The 22,242-nt window shown below is 36.0% G+C and overlaps 1 protein-coding gene across 8 annotated transcripts in view; it reads right to left on the reverse strand.

Annotated features, from left to right (window-relative positions):
* MYO9A (myosin IXA) overlaps window positions 1-22,242 on the reverse strand; it is a 358,540-nt gene that overhangs the window by 31,718 nt on the left and 304,580 nt on the right. For 6 of the 8 annotated variants that reach the window (XM_057488942.1, XM_057488943.1, XM_057488944.1 and 3 more), the window contains 6 exons: window positions 14,100-14,292; window positions 12,477-12,605; window positions 11,546-11,651; window positions 10,676-10,807; window positions 9,809-9,932; window positions 8,475-8,528 (listed from right to left, as the gene is read on the reverse strand). In XM_057488942.1, coding sequence (XP_057344925.1) covers window positions 8,475-8,528; window positions 9,809-9,932; window positions 10,676-10,807; window positions 11,546-11,651; window positions 12,477-12,605; window positions 14,100-14,292 — 738 coding nt within the window. The remainder of the gene's footprint in view (window positions 1-8,474; window positions 8,529-9,808; window positions 9,933-10,675; window positions 10,808-11,545; window positions 11,652-12,476; window positions 12,606-14,099; window positions 14,293-22,242) is intronic. The other 2 variants (XM_036907835.2, XM_036907833.2) reach the window with 1 other exon arrangement.

Here is a 22,242-nt window from a genome sequence, read left to right on the forward strand (position 1 = left end):
AAGAACTTATGGATTTTAATGTCACAGAATATGAAACATTAACTGATACGGCTTCATATTCCATATTGAAACTAACTTGTAAGAAACTAAAAATTGTTGATTTGGGGAATAGGACCAAAGAGTATCCAAAATTATGTGAGCGACCAAAAATACACAAGCCATAATACATGTGAAATCTTCCCTCATTCCAGATACCACAGCTCCACAAATCTATTTGAACAGGAATCAGTTTGAATCTCTTAATAGCATTTTATTTGATGCTCCACATGTTTATGATTTTCTCACAAAATCTGTATGAGGTAGATTTTTAGAAAAAATTCAATCAACACCTTTGTTAAAACAGACCTAGGCAGTTGATTTGCACAAGATTTGCCTAGCTAGTAAGTGGAAGAACCAGGATTGGAACCTAGTTTCTCTGAGCCCATTCTCTCTCTCTCTTTCTCTCTCTTTTTTTATTAATGTATTATTTATATATACTCTTATGAGGTTTCACATAAAAAAACAATGTGGTTACTACATTTACCCATATCAAGTCCCCACCATACCCCACTGCAGTCATTGTCCATCAGTGTAGTAAGATGCCACAGATCCACTATGCACCTTCTCTGGGCTACACTGTCTTCCTCGTAACCCCTCACAACATGTGTACTAAACATAATGCCCATCAAATCCCTTCTCCCTCCCTCCCTCCCTCCCTTCCCACACCCCTCCCCTTGGTAACTGCTAGTCCCTTCTTGGAGTCTGTGAGCCTGCTGCTGTTTTGTTCCTTCAGTATTACTTCATTTATACTCGACAAATGAGGGAAAACATTTGGCACGTCTTTCTCCACCTGCCTTATTTCACTGAGCATATCCTCCAGCTAAATCCATGCAAATGGTTGGATTTGTTTCTTTCTTATGGCTGAATAGTATTGCATTATGTATATGTACCACCTCTTCTTTATCCATTCATCTACTGATGGACACTTAGGTTGCTTCCCTATCTTGGCTATTGTAAAGACTGCAGCGATAAACAAAGGGGTGCATATGTCTTTTTGAATCTGAGAAGTTGTATTCTTTGGGTAAATTCCAAGGAGCGAGATTCCTGGGTCAAATGGTATTTTTATTTTTAGTCTTTTGAGGAACCTCCATACTGCTTTCCACAATGGTTGAACTAGCTTACATTAGCACCAGCAGTGTAGGAGGGTTCCACTTTTTCTGCATCCTCGCCAGCATGTTGTTTTTAGTCTTTTCTATTCTGGCCATCCTTACTGGTGTGAGGTGATATCTCATTAAGGTTTTAATTTCCATTTCCCTGATAATTAGTGATGTGGAGCATCTTTTCATGTGTCTGTTGGATATCTGAATTTCTTCTTTGGAGAACTATCTCTTCATATCCTCTGCCCATTTTTTAATCGGGTTATTTGCTTTTTGGGGGTTAAGGAATGTGAGTTCTTTATATATTTTGGATGTTAACCCCTTGTCAGACATGTCATTTACAAATATATTCTCCCATACTGTAGAATGCCTTCTTGTTATGTTGATTGTGTCCTTTGCCGTACAGTAGCTTTTCAGTTTGATGTAGTCCCATGTATTAATTTTTGCTTTAGTTTCCCTTACTCGAGGAAATGCATTCATAAAGAAGTTGCTCATGTTTATATTCAGGAGATATTTCCCTATGTTGTCTTCTAAGAGTTTTATGGTTTCATGACTTACATTAAGGTCTTTGATTCATTTCGAGTTTACTTTTGTGTATGGGGTTAAACAATAATCCAGTTTCATTCTCTTGCAAGTAGCTGTTCAGTTTTGCCAACACCAGTTGTTGAAGAGGCTGTCATTTCCCCATTGTATGTCCATGGCTCCTTTATCATATATTAATTGACCATATATGGTTGGGTTTATATCAGGGCTCTCTAGTCTGTTCCATTGGTCTATGGGTTCTTCTTGTGCCAGTACGAAATTGTCTTGATTACTGTCCACCCCCAGTTTTACTGAGATTTAAATTGACATAAAACATTGGGAAGTTTACGGTTTACAACATGATGATTTGATGATATATGTATATATCATGAAATGATTACCACAATAAGGTTAATAAGCACATCCATCACCTCACAGTAACCTTTTTTTTCTTTTTTGATGGTGAGAACATCTAAGATTACTCTCTGAACAACTTCCAAGTATATAATACAGTTTTGTAACTATAGTCAGCATGCTGTACATTACATCCCCAGAATTTATTCATCTTTTAACTGGAAATTTGTACCCTTTGACCACTATCACCCAATTCCCCCAAACCCAGCCTGACTGTGGCTTTGTAATAGAGCTTGAATTTGGGAAGCGTAATACCCCCAACTTTATTCTTCTTTCTCAGGATTGTTTTGACTATTCGGAGTCTTTTGTGGTTCCTTATGAATTTTAGAATGATTTGCTCTAGTTCATTAAAGAATGCTGTTGGTATTTTGACAGAAACTGCATTGAATCTGTAGATTGCCTTAAGCAGGATAGCCATTTTAACAATATTAATTCTTCCTATCCATGAGCACTGGATGTGTGTCCATGTATTGCTATCTTCTTTAAGTTCTTTCATGAGTGTCTTGTAGTTTTCAAAGTATTAGTCTTTCACTTCCTTGGTTAGGTTTATTCCTAGTTATTTTATTCTTTTTGATGCACTTGTGAATGGAACTGTTTTCTGATTTCTCTTTCTGCTACTTCATTGTTAGTTTATAGGAATGCCACAGATTTCTGTGTATTGATTGTGTATCCTGCAACTGCTGAATTCAGATATTAGATCTAGTAGTTTTGGAGTGGATTCTTTACAGTTTTTTATGTACAATAAATATAATGTCATCTGCAAACAGTGACAGTTTAACTTCTTCCTTACTAATCTGGATGCCCTTTATTTCTTTGTGTTGTCTAATTGCTGTGGCTAGGACCTCCAGTACTATGTTGAATAAATGTGGAGAGAGTGGGGATCCTTGTCTTATTCCCGATGTTAAAGAAAAGACTTCCATTCGAAATTCCATCAATATCATCCACCACATCAACAAAAATGACAAAAACCACATGATCATCTCCATACAAGCTGAAAAAGCATTCGACAAAATTCAACATCCATTCATGATAAAAACTCCCAACAAAATGGGTATAGAGGGCAAGTACCTCAACACAATAAAGGCCATATATGACAAACCCACAGCCAACATCATACTTAACAGCAAGAAGCTGAAAGCTTTCCACCTAAGATTGGGAAAAAGACAGGGATGCACACACTCCCCACTGTTATTCAACATACTACTGGAGGTCCTAGTCATGGCAATCGGACAAAACAAAGAAATATAAGGCATCCAGATTGGTAAAGAAGAAGTCAAACTGTCACTATATGCAGATGACATGATACTGTATATAAAAGACCCTAAAGACTCCACTCCAGAACTACTTGAACTAATATCTGAATTCAGCAAAGTTGCAGGATACAAAATTAATACACAGAAATCTGTTGCATTCATATATATTAATGATAAACTAGTAGAAAGAGAAATCACGAAAACAATTTCATTCACAATTGCATCAAAAAGAATAAAATACCTAGGAATAAACCTAACCAAGGAAGTGAAGGACCTATATACCCTGAAAACTACAAGACACTCCTAAGATAAATTAAAGAGGACACTAACAAATGGAAACTCATCCCATGCTCTTGGGTAGGAAGAATTAATATTGTCAAAATGGCCATCCTCTCTAAAGCAATCTACAGATTTAAGGCAATCCCTATCAAAATACCAAAAGCATTCTTCAATGAACTGGAACAAATAGTTCTAAAATGCATATGGAACCACAAAAGACCCTGAATAGCCAAAACACTCCTGAGAAGAAAGAATAAAAAGCAGAGGGGATCTCACTTCCCAACATCAAGCTCTACTACAAAGCTACAGTAATCAAGACAATTTGGTACTGGCACAAGAACAGACCCACAGACCAGTGGAAGGGAACAGAGAGTCCAGATATTGACCCAAGCATATATGGTCAATTAATATACAATAAAGGAGCCATGGATATACAGTGGGGAAATGACAGCCTCTTCAACAGCTGGTGTTGGCAAAACTGGACAGCTACATATGAGAATGAAACTGGATCATTGTCTAACCCCATATACAAAGTAAATTTGAAATGGATCAAAGACCTGAATGTAACTCATGAAACTATAAAACTCTTAGAAAAAAACATAGGCAAAAGTCTTTTGGACATAAACATGAGCAACTCCTTCATGAGCATATCTCCCCGGGCAAGGGAAACAAAAGCAAAAATCAACAAGTGGGACTATATCAAGCTGAAAAGCTTCTGTACAGCAAAGGACACCATCAGTAGAACAAAAAGAAATCCTACAGTATGGGAGAATATATTCATAAATGGCATATATGATAGACGGTTGTCATCCAAAATATATAAAGAGCTCACACACCTCAACAAACAACAAGCAAATAAGCCAATTAAAAAATGGGCAGAGGAGCTGAACAGACACTTCTCCAAAGAAGAAATTCAAATGGCCAACAGGCACATGAAAAGATGATCCTCATCGCAAATCATCAGAGAAATGCAAATTAAAATCACAATGAGACATTACCTCACACCAGTTAGGATGGCTGCCATCCAAAAGACAAACAACAAATGTTGGTGAGGATGTGGAGAAAGGCTAACCCTCCTACACTGCTGGTGGGAATGTAAATTGGTTCAACCATTATGGAAAGTAGTACGGAGGTTCCTCAAAAAACTCAAAATAGAAGTACCATTTGACCCAGGAATTCCACTTCTAGAAATTTACCCTAAGAATGCAGCAGCCCAGTTTGAAAAAGACATATGCACCCCTATGTTTATCGCAGCACTATTTACAATAGCCATGAAATGGAAGCAACCTAAGTGTCCATCAGTAGATGAATGGATAAAGAAGATGTGGTACATATACACAATGGAATATTATTCAGCCATAAGAAGAAAACAAATCCTACCATTCGCAACAACATGGATGGAGCTAGAGGGTATTATGCTCAGTGAAATAAATCAGGCAGAAAAGACATGTATCAAATGATTTGACTCATATGCAGAGTATAAGAACAAAGAAAAGAAAAACCTGAAGAAACAAAACAGCAGCAGAACCCAAGAATGGACTAACAGTTGCCAAAGGGAAAGGGACTGGGGGGGATGGGTGGGAAGGGATGGATAAGAGCGGGGAAAAGGGGGCATTACTATTAGCAGACATAATGTAGGGGGCAGGCACAGAGAGGGCTGTATAACACAGAGAAGACAAGTAGTGATAGCATCTTACTACGCTGATGGACAGTGACTGTAATGGGGTATGTGGGGGGGATTTGATTATGGGGGAAGTCTAGTAAACATAATGTTGCTCATGTAATTATAGATTAATGATACCAAAATAATAAAAAAAAGAAAGGAAGAAAAGACTTTCAGCTTCTCACTGTTAAGTATGATGTTGGCTGTGGATTTTTCATATATGGCCTTTATTATGTTGAGGTACTTGCCCTCTGTACCCATTTTGTTGAGAGTTTTTATCATGAATGAATGTTGAATTATTTGAATGCTTTTTCAGCATCTATGGAGATGATCATGTAGTTTTTGTCCTTTTTGTTGATGTGGTGGATGATGTTGATGGATTTTTGAATGTTGTACCATCATTGCATCCCTGGAATAAATCCTACTTGATCATGATGGTTGATCTTTTTGATATATTTTTGAATTAGGTTTGCTAATATTTTGTTGAGTATTTTTGCATCTATATTCATCAGGGATATTGGTCTGTAATTTTCTTTTTTTGTTGTGTCTTTGCCTGGTTTTGGTATTAGAGTGATGCTAGCCTCATAGAATGAATTTGGAAGTATTCCCTCCTCTTCTATTTTTTGGAAAACTTTAAGGAGAATGGGTATTAGGTCTTCACTAAATGTTTGATAAAATTCAGTGGTGAAGCCATCTGGTTCAGGGGTGTTGTTCTTAGGTAGGTGTTTATTTCCAGTTCAATTTTGTTGCTGGTAATTGGTCTGTTCAGATTTTCTGTTTCTTCCTTGGTCAGCCTTGGAAGGTTGTATTTTTCTAGAAAGTTGCACATTTCTTCTAGGTTATCCAGTTTGTTAGCATATAATTTTTCATAGTTTCTCTAATAATTCTTTGTATTTCTGTGGTGTCCATAGTGATTTTTCCTTTCTCATTTCTGATTCTCTTTATGTGTTTAAACTCTTTTTTTCTTGAAAAGTCTGGCTAGGGGTTTATCTATTTTGTTTATTTTCTCGAAGAACCAGCTCTTGCTTTCATTTATTCTTTCTATTGTTTTATTCTTGTAGATTTTATTTCTTTCTGCTATAATCTTTATTATGTCCCTCCTTCTACTGCCTTTGGGCCTCATTTGTTGTTCTTCTAGTTTCATTAATTGTGAGTTTAGACTGCTTATATGGGATTGTTCTTCTTTCTTGAGGTAGGCCTGTATTGCAATATACTTTCCTCTTAGCACAGCCTTGGCTGCATCCCACAGATTTTGCGGTGTTGAATTATTGTTGTTGTCATTTGTCTCCATATATTGCTTGATCTCTGTTTTTATTTGGTCATTGATCCATTGGTTATTTAGGGGCATGTTGTGAAGCCTCCATGTGTTTGTGGGTTTTTCATTTTCTTTGCGTCATTTATTTCTAGTTTCATACCTTTGTGGTCTGAGAAGCTGGTTGGTACAATTTCAATCTTTGAGTTTACTGAGGCTCTTTTTGTGGCCTAGTATATGATCTGTTGTTGAAAATGTTCCATGTGCATTTGAGAAGAATGTTTATTCTGTTGCTTTTGGGTGTAGAGTTCTGTAGATGTCTGTTAGGTCCATCTGTTCTAATGTGTTGTTCAGTGCCTCTGTGTCCTTACTTATCTTCTGTCTGGTTGATCTGTCCTTCAGAGTGAGTGGAGTGTTGAAGTCTCCTAGAATGAATGCATTGCATTCTATTTCCCCTTTTAATTCTGTTAGTATTTGTTTCACATATGTAGGTGCTCCTGTGTTGGGAGAATAGATATTTATAATGGTTATATCTTCTTGTTGGATTGACTGCTTTATCATTATGTAATGTCCTTCTTTGTCTCTTGTGACTTTCTGTGTTTTGAAGCCTATTTTGTCTGATACAAGTACTGCAACTCCTGCTTTTTTCTCTCTTTTAATTGCATGAAATATCTTTTTCCATCCCTTCACTTTTAGTCTGTGTATGTCTTTGGGTTTAAAGTGAGTCTCTTGTAGGCAATATATAGATGGGTCTTGTTTTTTTTATCCATTCAGTGACTCTATGTCTTTTGATTGGTGCATTCAGTCCATTTACATTTAGGGTGATTATCAATACATACATATTTACTGCCATTGCAGGCTTTAGATTTGTGGTTACCAAAGGTTCAGGCATGTTTACCTTTCTATCCTCAGTTTTAACACCAGAGTAAGGCAAAGCACAAGAAAGAGAGAGGGCAGAGGCATGTGACAGAAAGAACCTACTCACCCACCCCTAAAGTTTTCAATTCCAGATTAAGGTTCACTCTGTCAAGGGAGAAAGTAAGAAGAGTACTAGATCAAGCATGTGACTGAAGTTTTAATAGGAAGAGAAATAAGTCTTAAATACTAGAATGAGACTACAGCATTTGTAAATTATGGAATAGTGACAAGATGCTGTTAAAGTAGTTGATATGTAGTAGGAAAGGGGGGTTTGACACATAGAGTTGGGAGCTAAGTTACTAGATAAAAAGCAAAACTGAGTTTTACTTATATCCCCAGTAAATAGATAACCTCAATGAAGTGGTTATAGATGGATGGTCTCTAAAACTTGTTTCCTTATATACTGGTGTTCTTAGCTTTACAATTCTCCATTCCTTTTTTGCACAATCAATGCAATCCTGCTATGAACTAATTTACATGATGATATTTAAGTCTAGAACCAGTCCATCGAATTTCTCACTACTATTTGCTGCTCTGTCTGAGAAATGTTAAGTAGGTAAGAGCCATGCTTCTATGTCTGGGAAGACACCATCAAAGTCTGAAATATGAGTGGGCAAATAAGCATTACTAATGGTGAAGGATGCTGAAGCTATAACAAGTATTAAAGTAGAGAAGATTGATGAGAACAAAATTCATAGGACATAAATTAACTTGATACCTCAATACTTTCAATGTTCACCCTTCAATGATCCAACCAAAGAAGAAATCCACAAAGAGGCTTATCTGACAAAGAGGATAAGTCAGTATATTGTAAATAGACACTGTTCAACTCCATAAAAGAGAGGAAGAAAAATAAAGATTCTAAAGAAAGAGAATAAGAGGCAATCAAGAGAAGGCTGGTCAGGAAGTGGGACCTGAACTGGGGCTGCACACGGAGGGTGGACAGGCATGGATGATAGACAGAGCAGAACAACTCCTGGATGAATGAGAGACAATAATGTAAAGTGGCTGTGACACATTTCAATATCAATACATACCGAGACTGAACTGCGGGTAATGCTCATAAATCTAACTGCAATTAGTACAGGTTTCTGGATTAGGAAGGACATGAAAAGGAAAGCAGAAGGTTAGAATGTACATGTCATTGCCCCATTAAAAGAGGTTTAATTTTTCAATGGACGGAATATATCCATGTTCTGCAGCATCAGCAAAACATCACAGCTTGTCTACCTACTTTGAAAAGCAACTTTACAGTAAAAGGTCCCCTTCTTCCTCCCTGGATGGGCACTGGAAAATTAGACCTCTCAGTACTGAGCTCCTGAACATTCATACTACAGAAAGGGCTTCACTTTTAAATGGAGATTTTCTTTTCATTTTCTGGGGAAAAGATTTAAGTAGTGTGATGGACTTTATTTAATACATTCAAACTGCTCAGAAAAGATCTGTGTTTATATTCGTAAAAGAGACCCTTCACTAAATTAATCAAATGACATTTGTTGAGTGCTCATTCTGTGCCAGTTTAATTAGTAAAGAAAGAAATAGTTACTTTAATGCTAATTTATATACCTACTATGAGGATATAGAGAAAGTTTGGCTAGGTCCCTGAAAAGGCAGGGGCACGATGATGTGGAAGCCTGCTTCTTGTTACAGATTTACAGGGGATCTGAGTGGGTGTTCATTATTACAATTTTGTTTTAAAACTGAAGCCGAGGGTAGCAAATGATTAAATTTTTCATTTAAATGTTTTTAAATTTAACAGGAGTAGTTTTCCAGTTACACAGACCTTTTTGATTATTGGTCAGTGAAAACTGGAGTTATCTATACATATGTCACTAGTTAAAAGGAAGATACTAAACAGAAAAGTGGGCAAATGTAGGAAATAAACTATCATTTTTGCAAGGCTCTTTTTAAAACCTAATAACCAAACCTTGAAGAAAGCTTTATTTGATAACAGTAAACACACAAATGGAATTCCATTCCTTTATAAATCACAAATGATTAAGGTCTCTACCTCCCAAGGAATACTGGCAGGACCACCAAAAGTGATATGGGTGAGGGTGAAAACAGACAGTGCAAGAAGTAGAGAAAAAAGTTAGGACAGGTTAGGTTTTTATAAAAAGACAGAAAAGAAAACATAGCACATCATTAAATCACCACCATTTTACCGCAACACTTGATTTTTAAAATTCTGTACATGTAACTAAAGAGAGCTAAAAGACCAAACATGAGGCTCCCATAGTAGCCTGAGATAAGGTGATTTTTCCCCCCACTTGTTCCATGTGAGAATAACCTTTTTCTATATCATAAATACACATTTTAAAACCCAGGAAGGCTCCCATTTTCCCCTGTGATTCCATGTCTTGCATCTTACCATTGATCTTCGAATCAGTGACAGCCTGGTTTTTGCCTTATTCTCAGCAAATTCCAGGCTACTGATGTCTTTGAGACGAGCCTTATATTTGTTCATTTGTTCAACAACAATCAGCTCCACACAGCTAGAACAGGGGGAAAGAGAGAAAACTGTTAAGAGCCAAAGTAAATAAAGTATAGCATCTATAGACTGTTTTTTGCTAAGTGCTGTAGATGGTAGAAGGAAAATGAAAGAAAAATCAACATCCCATCTTTTATGAGCTCAGAGACAGGATTTGGAATGGTGGTTCATAACTTTGGCTGCTCTGCACTTCAGCGTCTGTCTGAGGAGCCATCCTAAGTCCCAGTGCCCAGGCCATACCCCAGACCAATTGAATCAGACATTCTGAGGATGGGACACAAACACAAGGATTTTTTTAAAGCTTTTTTTGCAATCAAGGTTAAGAAATAGGGTTAAGAAGGAAAGCAGAGGCCCATGAAAAAAGGCCAAGATGAAATACAAGAATATTGAAATACTAAGACAAAAGGGATTCAGAGCCATAAGACCACAGTTAGACTAGATTACAGGAAGATACAAAGTGTACGTAATTTGGTAAAATGGGATTTTAAAACATAGTTAGAAACCATATTCCTTAAAAAGAACAGATTTTAAAAATAAGACCCTTCAAAACAAATGACACTCAGCTGAATAGAATCTAAAGAAATTTTTCATCTTCAACACAAGAAAACCCAATGGCGTTTAGCAATCTTCTTAAAAAATCTGAATTTATGAAATCATTCACTATGTTTGGTACCTAGATAAAGTGACTACACTGACTCAGAAGTCCCTGTAGTCTTCCTGTGGTGATGTGATAGTGACTAGACTTACGTGGTAGTCTTACTGATGTCCTGCACGCTTTGTAGTGGGTCAATAGAGTCAGGACAACGGAGAATACATGGTGCAAACACAATGGCCAAAGCATTGGCAGACATTCGATTAGTGTCTTCCTGTAGAGCAATCCTAAAAAACAAACAAACAAAAAAAAGTGAAACAGGGATTAAAAAGAGAAAATAGTAGGGAGATAAGAGATGAAAGAAAGAAGGCCTATGACAGCAACCACATAATAATGGAAAGATATATCAGCAGTTGAAGGGTGATACTAGAGACTTTTCCCCATGCTGCTCCTTTGCGTCTGGAAAATGCCTCTGGTTCCTTCCTTGAGGTAATGTAGGCCAGCAGAGAGCTTATCAAAGGAAATTTCTGACCCAGTAACCGAGGTCACCATCCCTAGAAGAAAGAGTCTGAACAATGCAGAGCACAGACTTTAAGGTATTTTCAGACAGTCATTATTAGATATTTATCCAGCAACAAAGACAGCTTTCTTCCCAACTACTGCTGATATTTACAGTCAGGGAAGGATAGTTTCAAGTCTCTTTCATCAGTCAGTCCCTGAGCACCATCTGAACTATCTCCTATGAATTAGGTGATGTCAACAGATACACATCCTTTCTAGGTCAGGAGTTAGGTAACAAGCTGGGCTACACAGTGCCACCATCAGGCTGAAGTTACATGGTCAACAGGGCAGAGAAACACCTGCCATGCAGCTGAGGCTTTCTGCTCCAAAGATTTGTAACCACCTGTTTGAGGCACTAACTTCATAAATAGGTTAAAAAAAGATCTGTCAGTTTACCAAACTCCTCATTTCTTTAAAAGAATCAAAGAGAAACTGTTAAATATGCCCTTGCTTCTGGAAGTTACCTGACTAGATGAAAGATAAGGCGTTCCAATGTATTGAGGTGAGTTCTGGAGAGCTGGTCAATCACAGAGTATACACCACGGATTGTTTCTTTCCTCTCCTGAAGGCCTAAAAACAGTAAGAGGAGCAAATAAGAGTGAATAACCCCTCTTACGAACATCCTTCTGGACAGACACTAGGTAGCAGGGGAGGTTGGCTTTAGAGTTTTAGAATTTTAGGAGAGATGGTCATACCTCTATGGTGGGAAAACTGCAACTCACCATTACCACAAATCTCCCTTTGCTTGAGTTCTATATTCATTAAGTAGTCTCCTTAGTTTTAATATGTATATCTCAGTAATCCTTGATTTTAGCTAGGTGAAAGAGATGCCCTATTTTTCAAGGCATTTTGTGGCAGACTGATTCACCATTAAAATGAATCAACTGCCAAATAATCCAAAAATCACTCTTAGGCGAATTTGAGGAATGATGCCTCAAGGTCTAAACACTCCTAGGCAGGCCTTCTTTCACCAATATCCTATATATCCTATATATGTGTAGCTCTGAAAAACTAAACTTTATAACCTATTAGGCCCAGCATAAAATAGCCAGCCAGCTTTACAGAGTTCTTGCTTAGATTCACAATTGAAATGAACATAAGCTAGCCCTGAAATCTTCTATTTAATCTTTTAACTTGTTTATAATCACAGCCTCTCAATTTCTTTGTGAGAATTGTGACTCACCCAGAAAATTTTAAAGACACTGACATTTTTATGAAGCTATAAAAGTATCTGAATAGGTCAAAGTACACTGGCAGTTTTGTATTGTCTGAAGTTTGCTTTTGGATCTATACAGACTAAACCAGTAGAGGATGGTTAAATAGTCTATAATGAAGATGACATTCCTTTCTCAAGTATAGAACTTCTCCTGAACTTTGAGGAAAGCCTGTGCTTACCCATTGCTCGGAGAAATTCCTCATAGAGTTCAAAGGTCATAAGTGGATTGGGCAAATCACGAAGCCATTGCTTGAACACACTTGCAATGACATGTATGTTATAGTCGTCTAGGTTTACACTCTCAGTATCTGTTTAGAGACAAGAGTTAGATAACAAAGCCAAAACATGCAAAGAGTTTCAAATAATTCACTTTAGAAACTATCATAACCAAAAGAAGCCTTCATGTTCTAAATCAAACTGATTATATCTTCAACAACCTAATTCCATGCTTTGGAACAGCACTTCTAACTGAAGTAAAGGAAGTTTTTTGTTTGTTTTACAAATCCGTTGTGGACTGATAGATGTAAAAGATCACGTTTTCATGTAAAAGCACTTTAAACTGCCATAAATCTTTCTAAATGCTTGCTCTCAATTTCTGTATTTGTGGATTGGTCTGTGTAACACACTTTGAGTAACAAACCTCTACAGGACAAATGGAAAAAGGACGCAGAGAACATTTTCAAAAAGTAAGACTGATTTTAAGTTATTCTTAAAGATGAAAGGGCTGTAATAATCAAGCTTAGGAACTGTAAAGGAAACAACTTATATGTTTCACTTATAAACTCCCTAAGGTTATACAGAAGAGATGACTGGAAGGATACAGGATAATTTTTCACTTGTGCTGACCCAAGATATAAGAGAAAAGTTGGCAACTGCCTTCAAACGGAGATTTTTGACCTTGGTAGGCAGAACCTCCTGCCTGAGTTTTACCAGGCATTTTATGTTATTTCCACACTGATTCATTTCTCCCTTATTTATTCATTAAAAAAAAAACCAAAAACCTAGAAAGAAAAAGCATGTGGATAGGTTCTTGGTAACACAGAGACAAACTTTGTACCTAATATGATTCCAAAAAATGTACTCCTCTCCAGTAGTAGTAAAGAGTAGAAGTTGAGAATGAAGCCAAAGTCAAACCCCAGGATACATTCCAGGACTGAAAACAGAGCTCTACAGATACACATTTAACCTGGTAACTATCAGTTTAAATAACTATGTCATTAATGTAGGAAGGCAAGAAGATGCCTCTGAAAGAACACCACTCTGAGTCAGAATAATAGAGACTAATAGGCAATAGTTTAGATTATAGATTGATTCAGAACATCTGATGTTATATCCCAGCATGGTCACTTACTGACTTAACTGGTGGTGAATCTTTGGACAAAATCCTCTGTAAACCTCAGTTTCTTTATCTGTGCCTAAGAGTATCACCTTAATTCATAAGATTGTTATGAAGATTAGCATAAAAACAGCACAGTGCCCTGCTCCATCAACAGCTTAATTTACCTGAACTTCAATTTTCTTTGTAAATTAGATATCATGATTTTACCAAATTGTTAAAAAGATTAAATAAGATGTCTGAAGTACCTAACAATGCCTTGTATTAATGACACACTCAATATATGTTTGCTGAATTGACCACACAAAAACAAAGACTTAGAAAGCCACAAAATGATAAACAAGCAAAACAGAAAAGATTACATTCTTTTGGCTCAAGAAAAGGATCAACATGTAATTAAACTTTTAAGAGCATAAAATGGCCTACTTAAAAGTATTTGGTCTTGGTTTGGAGGACACTATCTTACCTGTATCTAGACCTTGCCGAAGCTCCTTAATTTTATTGGTTGAACCAGACTTGCGGTAAATACCTTCTGTGTACAGTCCATGCATTTCAATGTAGTTTATGAGCTTCTCTACCACTAAAGGAACAGTTCGGTCTTCACTGGTCAAACGGGACAGTTCAACCCCAAATTGTCGAGATGATAGCTCTGGATCATACTAAATGGAAGATAACTGTTTTGTTTCCAAATACATTTAAACATTTTTAAACATATTTAAACAATTCTTTAAGGGGAACTATTCTTTATTTCCCTATAGTTTTAAGCATAGTTATGACAGTTGGGGAAAAGAAAATTATGGTTAATGTTGAGAGTGTGAGTTTCAGTTCTCTTCCACCAGGAATCCCCCCAAAAAATAATGGGTTAGAGAATGGAGGCAGTGACAACAGACTGCTGTTTCCCTTCCTGTTAAAAATCTCTTCATGTTGGGGTAAAATTACAGTATTTCCAGAATCTTTCCCCTGGCCACAGTCCAATTACATATCAATAGGTGTTTTTCCCACAGCCTCTGGGAAAAGGGGTGGAGAGGCTCTTCGCTCCTCCCCTTTGCTGTAATTGGCCTGGCGCCTGTCGGTCACCGGGGATCCGCCCACGGAGTTTTCCTGGAAGGGGCCGGTGGAGAGGCGAGGGCCCCTCCAGACTGGGGAGCGAGGGCGCCCGCGGATGGAGCGGAGGAACACGAGCGAAGAGAGTTCTCCCACCCAGTCTAGTTTCGGTCCCATAGGTTTATTATACTTCCCTCAGAGCCACAATGTAAAGATGAGATTTGAACAAGGGAGAAGGGGACAGACTTTGTATGTTAAACATTTATCAGGTACCATTAGAAAATATGATTTGATATGAATTGGAATTGCCAATAATTTCTGAAGCATAAAAATGCTTTGATGCTTATGTAAACTTTAGTGAAGATGAACTGAACACTGGTGACATAGTTAAAGGCAGAGGCATGTACAGACTGGCCCTTGATTAGTGTACTAGCTCTTACTTCAATAGTGTATCTGACATCTTACCTTACTGACTATAGTTTATGTGACTGCAAAAAACAGCTTCTTCTTAAGATTATTTGAAGCAATTCACAGAAACGAAGAATGCCAGGTGTTAACTCTGAGGCTGAAACCTTTTTTGTCAGTCTTCCTTGTTGTCCTTTCCTTCCCTTACACCATTCTCTTTCCCTAGCCTGACACTGTATACCCCGCTCTCCTTCAGTCTGCGTGGGATCAGTGACAAGTTCTTTTAGTCAATTAGTACACACTATTTTTTTCTTTCCTGTTCTCAGTGCCATCATCCAAGTTCAAACCTACATCACTGCCCACCTGGATGCATCCAACAGCTTCTAGATGAATTTCCTCACATCCATTTTCTCCCCTTTTAATATATTGTACAGTATATAAAATCTATTTTATTATCCTCAAGAATCTTCTGGGGCTAGTCAGTAAATATCAAAATAAGGTGCAAACATTCCTGATTCTAACATTTAAGGTTCTACTTGAATTAATTCTAATGTCTTTTTCCAATCTTAATACACTTGCCATTTATGTGCTAGGTAACAAAATCAAGTAAGAGTGTCCTAATAAATCTGTTGTTACTGTTTTATTTACCTCCACACACTAACACTTCTAGTTGTTAGTGTGTGGAGGTAAATAAAACAAGTGTTAGTGTGTGGAGGTAAATAAAACAGTAACAACAGATTTATTAGGAGTAATGGAACCACAGAAGTGAAACAGCAAGATCAGGAAGAATTGGGCTGAGCAATAAGTAATGACCTTGAGAAGGCCTGATGCCTGACCTAACTGTTGGAAAGCAAATAGTACATAAATAAAGAAGGCAAGAAAAGAACTTCTTAGGCAGAGAAAACACAGAACTACAAAGTTGGGCAAAACAAATTAAAAGTAATCTGCTATGACTGAAAAAAATGAGAAAAAAATCATAAAGGGTTTTGGGTACTAAGTTACAAAATTTGGATCCTGTCCTGAAAGCTAAAGGAAGTTACCAGAGAATTTTAATTAGGGGACGATATATGTTTTATATTTTATGCATTATTTATCTCTATATACTCTGCATTCCAGCACTTAATTCTTAGAAGAATTAGTGGTATGTCTACTTTGGAGCATGTTAAATTATCTTAAATGTAAGGCAACATCTCTTAAAAGTACATCTAGGTCTGAGGTGAAATAGAAAGACACTTTCTGGAATATTTAGAGGATGTAAGTTAAAATTTTGAACTGTTGCTCTAAGAAGTAAGTTATTGAGGTTGTTTCACATTTGCAACAAAAATATCACCATTTAATTACAGTGGGTTATTGTAAAGATTAAGTTACAGACCAATATACATAGCACAGTATCTGCTATATGGCAAATGCTCAATAAATTGTTAAGGAAATAAAATACTGCAATGATTAAAACAAAATAAACTTTCTGACTGGTATAAGGTAGTATCTCATTGTGGTTTTGATTTGTAATTCCCTGATGATTAGTGATGTGGAGCACCTTTTCATGTGTCTGTTGGCCATCTGTATAATATATCAACTATACCTCAATAATACAAACTAACAAACATAAACAATGTAAACTTTAGCCAAACTTCTTTTTATTACTGTGACACACACATGCATCCATATAATTTATTTATTTAAAGTTACAACTATCTCTAGGGCATTAAGAATGTTAACACTCCTCCAATGAGTTCTACACAAGGGTATAAAGGGCATATCAAAGTGTGGGCAAAGGGTCTGTTTGTGTTTATACAGAGGATCAAAGCCTAATTGGGCTACCCCGAAAATGAACTAAGATACGATATGAAAAAGAACTTCCAACATCAGCACTCTCTGGAAGGCTCATGCCAGAAGATGATCATCAAAAAACCCCAACAAAGATCCACGCACTGCTGCAGCTGTAGATGCACTCATCCCACCAGCTCCTGGACTTGCCATGGGAATGAGGAAGGAGATATCTAAGCTGGCCTGTGCATACAGTAAAACAACAAATTTGACTGGATCTGTACTGTTGGAACTCAACCAAGAATTAGGAGAAGTGCAAATTGTAGTGCTCCAAAATCTTACAACTACAGACTATCTACTGTTAAAAGAACATATGGAATGTGAACAGTTCCCAGGAATGGGCTGTTTTAATTTGTCTGATTTCTCTCAGACTGTTCAAGTACAGTTGGATAATATCCATCATATCATAGACAAATTCTCACAAATGCCTAGGGTGCCTAACTGGTTTTCTTCGCTTCACTGGAGATGGCTGGTAATTATAGATCTGCTTTGGTTATGTAACTGTATTCCTATTATGTTAATGTGTGTGGGCAATTTAATTAGTAGTTTAAAACCTATACATGCTTAAGTTACTCTACAAGAAGATATGTCAAAGAAATAATCAATCTTCCCATGTTTTCTTCCGTCTGCTACCTCTATAGCTTTTCTTCTTCCTTCCTAATTACAACCCTTAAATAGAATTCATGCCTCATATCGAATTTACTGAGTATCATAATTCCTCCAAGTGGTAATGAAACCTCAAGACAAATGCTGGGCATAGAAGCAACAGGGCATAAATATGCAAAGAAGTAAAAAGCTAACCTTTTCAAACAATATGGCTTCTCTCTCACTTACCAACTTTATACTTCCCTGTATGGCCCCGGAAGATGACTGGTTAGCCAGAGATGGGTAAGATTCCTCAAGGGAGGAACAACCTACGACAGGCACAGTCGCAGGGGGGCCATCAGGTGAGAAATTGGGGATCAACAGAGGTGAGGCTTAGAACTTCACCCCCCCTGTTTTGAGAGAAATCTTCTGCATCCATGGATGTTTTGTTGCCCTTGTCTAGCTTGGATTAACACATAGTCTACAGGCACACACCTGATCATCTACATTTGCTCTCTTACAACACTAAACTAAGTTTTCTACCTTTATCTTACATCTACCTACCACTTCAGCATTTTATTAAAAAAAAAAAAAAAAATAATAATAATAATAATAATAATAATAAATGGAGAAATGTGGGATCCACATATAAATCAAGTATAAAAATCAAACGAATATTCATATTTGACCTGATTGTTTATAGTTCATAATGCATGATCAAAACCAAAAGTTTCTGTGATGACTGCCCTTGTACTGTTCACCATGTAAGAACTTATTCACTATGTAAGAATTTGTTCACCATGTAAGAACTTGTTCGTTATGCCTCAGAAGATTGGAGACTGACGAAAATTAGGCTTGGGGTGGATTAATGATTGTGCATTGAGCATTGACTCCCCTATACAGAATTCTATTGTTGTTAACAACCATGTGATCAATAAATATGAGAGATGCCCTCTCAAAAAAAAAAAAAAAGAATGTTAACACTTAAGACTTGTGAAAGCAAAGAAATAAAATTACTTGAGGGCATTAAATAAAATTCTTAAAGTAGTTTGATCTGAAACCAACTAATCTAAGCCAAGCATGCTAAAAACTTGTTTTTTGAAATTAAGGGAAAAATTAATCTTACTATTTTCAACTGAAAAGAATTTAACATTGAGTTTCCTGTTCAGCTGACCCTTGAACAAAACAGGTTTGAACTAAGTCCACTTATATGTGACATTTTTTCAATATATTGGATTTTTTTTTGGAGATTTGTGACAATTTGAAAAAACATTTTCTTTTCCCTAGCTTACTTTACTGTAAGAATATAGTGTATATAATACCTACACTGTTTAACTGACTGTTTATGTTATCAGTAAAGCTACCCATCAATAGCAGGCTGTTTATTAGTAGTTACGTTTTGGGAGAGTCAAAGTTATACATGGATTTTTGACAACAGTGAGTGAGGGTTAGGAAGAGTTAGCATCCCAACCCCAGCATTGCTTAAGGGTCAACTGTCCATGTTTTTATAACTGTTTTCCCTCCAAATTAACTTGTGAATTTTAAATAAAATCTTATAGAAGTATGTCATACATATAGAAAAGTGTACAAATCATAACTGTACAGCTTGATAGACTTTGACAAAGTAAGTGCATACTTGTTACCAGGACTCAAATCAAGAAACGGAATATAACCAGCAGTATAAAATTCGCTTCAGACCCTCCCAGCCACTCTGTTTCACCATTCACAAATAACCAGTACTGTACTTCTGGCACTATAAATTAGTTTTACCTGACCTTGAACATTATATTAATGGTATTATGTATACCATGAGTTAATTTCACCTATTTTTTAACTTTATTTAAATGGAATAATACAGTATGCACTGTTTTGTTTCTGGCTTCTTTCATTCAACATTACGTCTGTGAGTACCAACAGTTTAATCTCATTGCTATATAGTATTCCAGTATACAAATACACCATAATTTATTTATTCAGATTCTACTTTAATAGGTATGACTCATCTTGATAATGACAATTCCTGTTTTTTTTAATTCTTTTTACTGATCACTTTTGCTAAGAGTTTATCCATTGTTTTGTGTTTTCAAAGAGCTAAAATTTGGCTTTGTGCATTTTTATCTCTTGCACAAATATTTTTTATTTCATTTATTTCTCTTTATTATCTTCCTTCTATCTCTGGGTTTAATTTGCTGGGATTATTTTTTTCTACTTCTGGAGATGCAAGTTTAGATAATTTCTGTCTTTGTATCCTTTCTAATTGCATTCATTTAAATAGCTAAAACATTCCTCTAATTATAACTTTACTGGTATCCACACTTTTGCTATATCATCCTTTGTCATTTAGTACAAAATATTTTTCCATTTTTATTGTAATTTACAGTATACCACTTAATTTCCAAACATTTGAAAATTGCCTATTTATCTGTTTTGTGTTGCTTTATAACAACTCCATTCTGATCAAAGAATATACTGTCAATATTTTCAGTACTTTGAAATTTCTATGGACTTGATTTATGACCCAAACTATGATCAGTTATGTCAAATGTTCCACATGTCCTTGGAAAGACTGTGTGTCCAAGCACTTACAGGATGCAAGGTGCAATACATGTCAACTAGGTCAAGTTTTTTAGTTCTGTTTTTTATATCACTTGCATCTTTACTTAATTTTTATTTACTAAGTATTGAAGCTAAAATATTAGACTTTTCTAAAGTGAGAATTTTTTATCTCTGATGGGTTGACCATTTTATCATTAGGAAACACTTTTTCTGAAGTAATGCTTCTTGCCCTAAAGTACATTTTAGTATTAGTACAGCTATGCCACCTTTCTACTGTTCACCCTTAGCATGCTGTATCTTTACATCCTTTTATTTTCAACCTTTGTGTAATTTATATCCATTTGTCTCTTGTAAACAGCAGCATGTCATTGAGATTTTTCAGACACTTTTAAACTAATCTTTTAATTGGAAGTATTTGGATATTTTAATTGGAAATTGTTTAACAGGAAATATTTGGGTATATTAACATTCCACGTAATTACCAATATACCTAGACTTATATTTAGAATTCACTATTTTCTTTGATGTGATTTATGTTTCCGTTTCTCTCATTTTTTTGTCTTTTAATCAACTATTTTTCGTTTTTCCATTTTCCCATCTCTATTATCTTAATTTAAGCTATATATTTGGTATTCTTTTAGTGGTGATTTTAAGGACTACAACAAATATACATAACATTTTTAAGTCTCATATATTAAAACCTTTACCACTCCCAATAACCCAAGAACCTTGGCAAAGTTTAACTCTATTCACCCAAACAACATTTGTGTTGCTGTCATGCATTTTAATTCTACATACACTTTAACCCACAAGACATTTACTGTTATTAGTTAATATTCATTTATATTTACACATATTATTTACTCTTTCTGCTGTTCTTCATTCCTTCCTATGTTTCTGTTTCCATCTGAGATCATTTTCCTTATGCCTAGAGAACTTCCATTAGTAATTATCTTAGTGCATGCCTACTGGTGACAAATTCTGAGTCTTTGTTTGTTTGGAAATGTCTTCACATCATTTTCACTGTGAAGGATACTATTAGTGGCTACAAAATTCTATGTTGGCATAATTTTCCTATAACACTTAAAATATGCCAAGCCACTGCCTTGGCTTCTATAATTTCTGTTGCAAGGTCAGTTGTCAGTCTTTTCGCTGCTCCTTAAGAAATTTTTCTTAAGACTGCTTTTAAGAAATTTTTTCCTTTCATTTGGAGCATTGTTCATCTGGCATGGTTTTCTTTTTATTTATCCCACTTTTGATTAAAGTGGTTCATGAACCTGTGACTTGATTTGTTGGACAAATGTTGTATCCCCCTGTTCTCTCTCATTTCCTCCTGGATTCCAGTTATACACATTTAAGAACCTTTCATCCTTTCCTATATGTTTCTCATGTTTATTTTTGTATTTCCCCATTCTTCTTACTCTCCATGCTTGGATCTTTCTACTAACCTATCTTTCAGTTCACCAATCTTCTCTTCTCCTATAGCTAATACACTGTTAAACCCATCTTTTGAGTTCATAATTTCAATTGCATGTTTTATTTTTAGAATTTCCATTTCACTCTTTTACTAATATGTATTTCAGTTTTCTGATAAAAAAGAAATTTCTTTTTATCTAGTATTCAGTATTCAATTTGTAGTATTCAGTAACTGGGCTATGAGTCTATTGATATTGTCTACTTGTTTTTCTTAGTCTCATTTCTTAATGTCTGATGCTAAAATTGAGCAAATTGTAAGACTCTAGACTATGTTATCTCTCTTTAGAGAGGGCTCATTCAATTTTCTCTGGTGGATAGCTAAAACAAGGAACAGATCATCTTAGTATAATCAAGAGTGGCCTCAAAACTAGTATGCAGTTTTTATAAATACAGTCTATCAATAAATAGTTTACCCCCTTTTCTAGAGTATAGCTCTTAAGGGGTCTCATTGAGATTATGAAAATCAGTTTAGTAGCTCTTTTGCAGTAAAGGTAAATATAGTTCCAGGAGTCTAGGGGATTGACTAGGGTCCCTCTTTGAAGATAAATCATATAATTTTTCTCTCTTATCACTGAGACTATAGAAAACTCTAATCTGCTTTTCTGATTAGATTCTTAGCCTTCTGACCATGTAGCCTAAGAATTCAGAAAATGCCTTGAGGGGAAACCTCTGGGTTTCAGGCTTACTTCTCTGTATGTCTAGACCATGGTCCCTCA

Source organism: Manis pentadactyla, chromosome 11 (genome assembly GCF_030020395.1).
Source record: "Manis pentadactyla isolate mManPen7 chromosome 11, mManPen7.hap1, whole genome shotgun sequence".
Lineage (NCBI taxonomy): Eukaryota > Metazoa > Chordata > Mammalia > Pholidota > Manidae > Manis > Manis pentadactyla.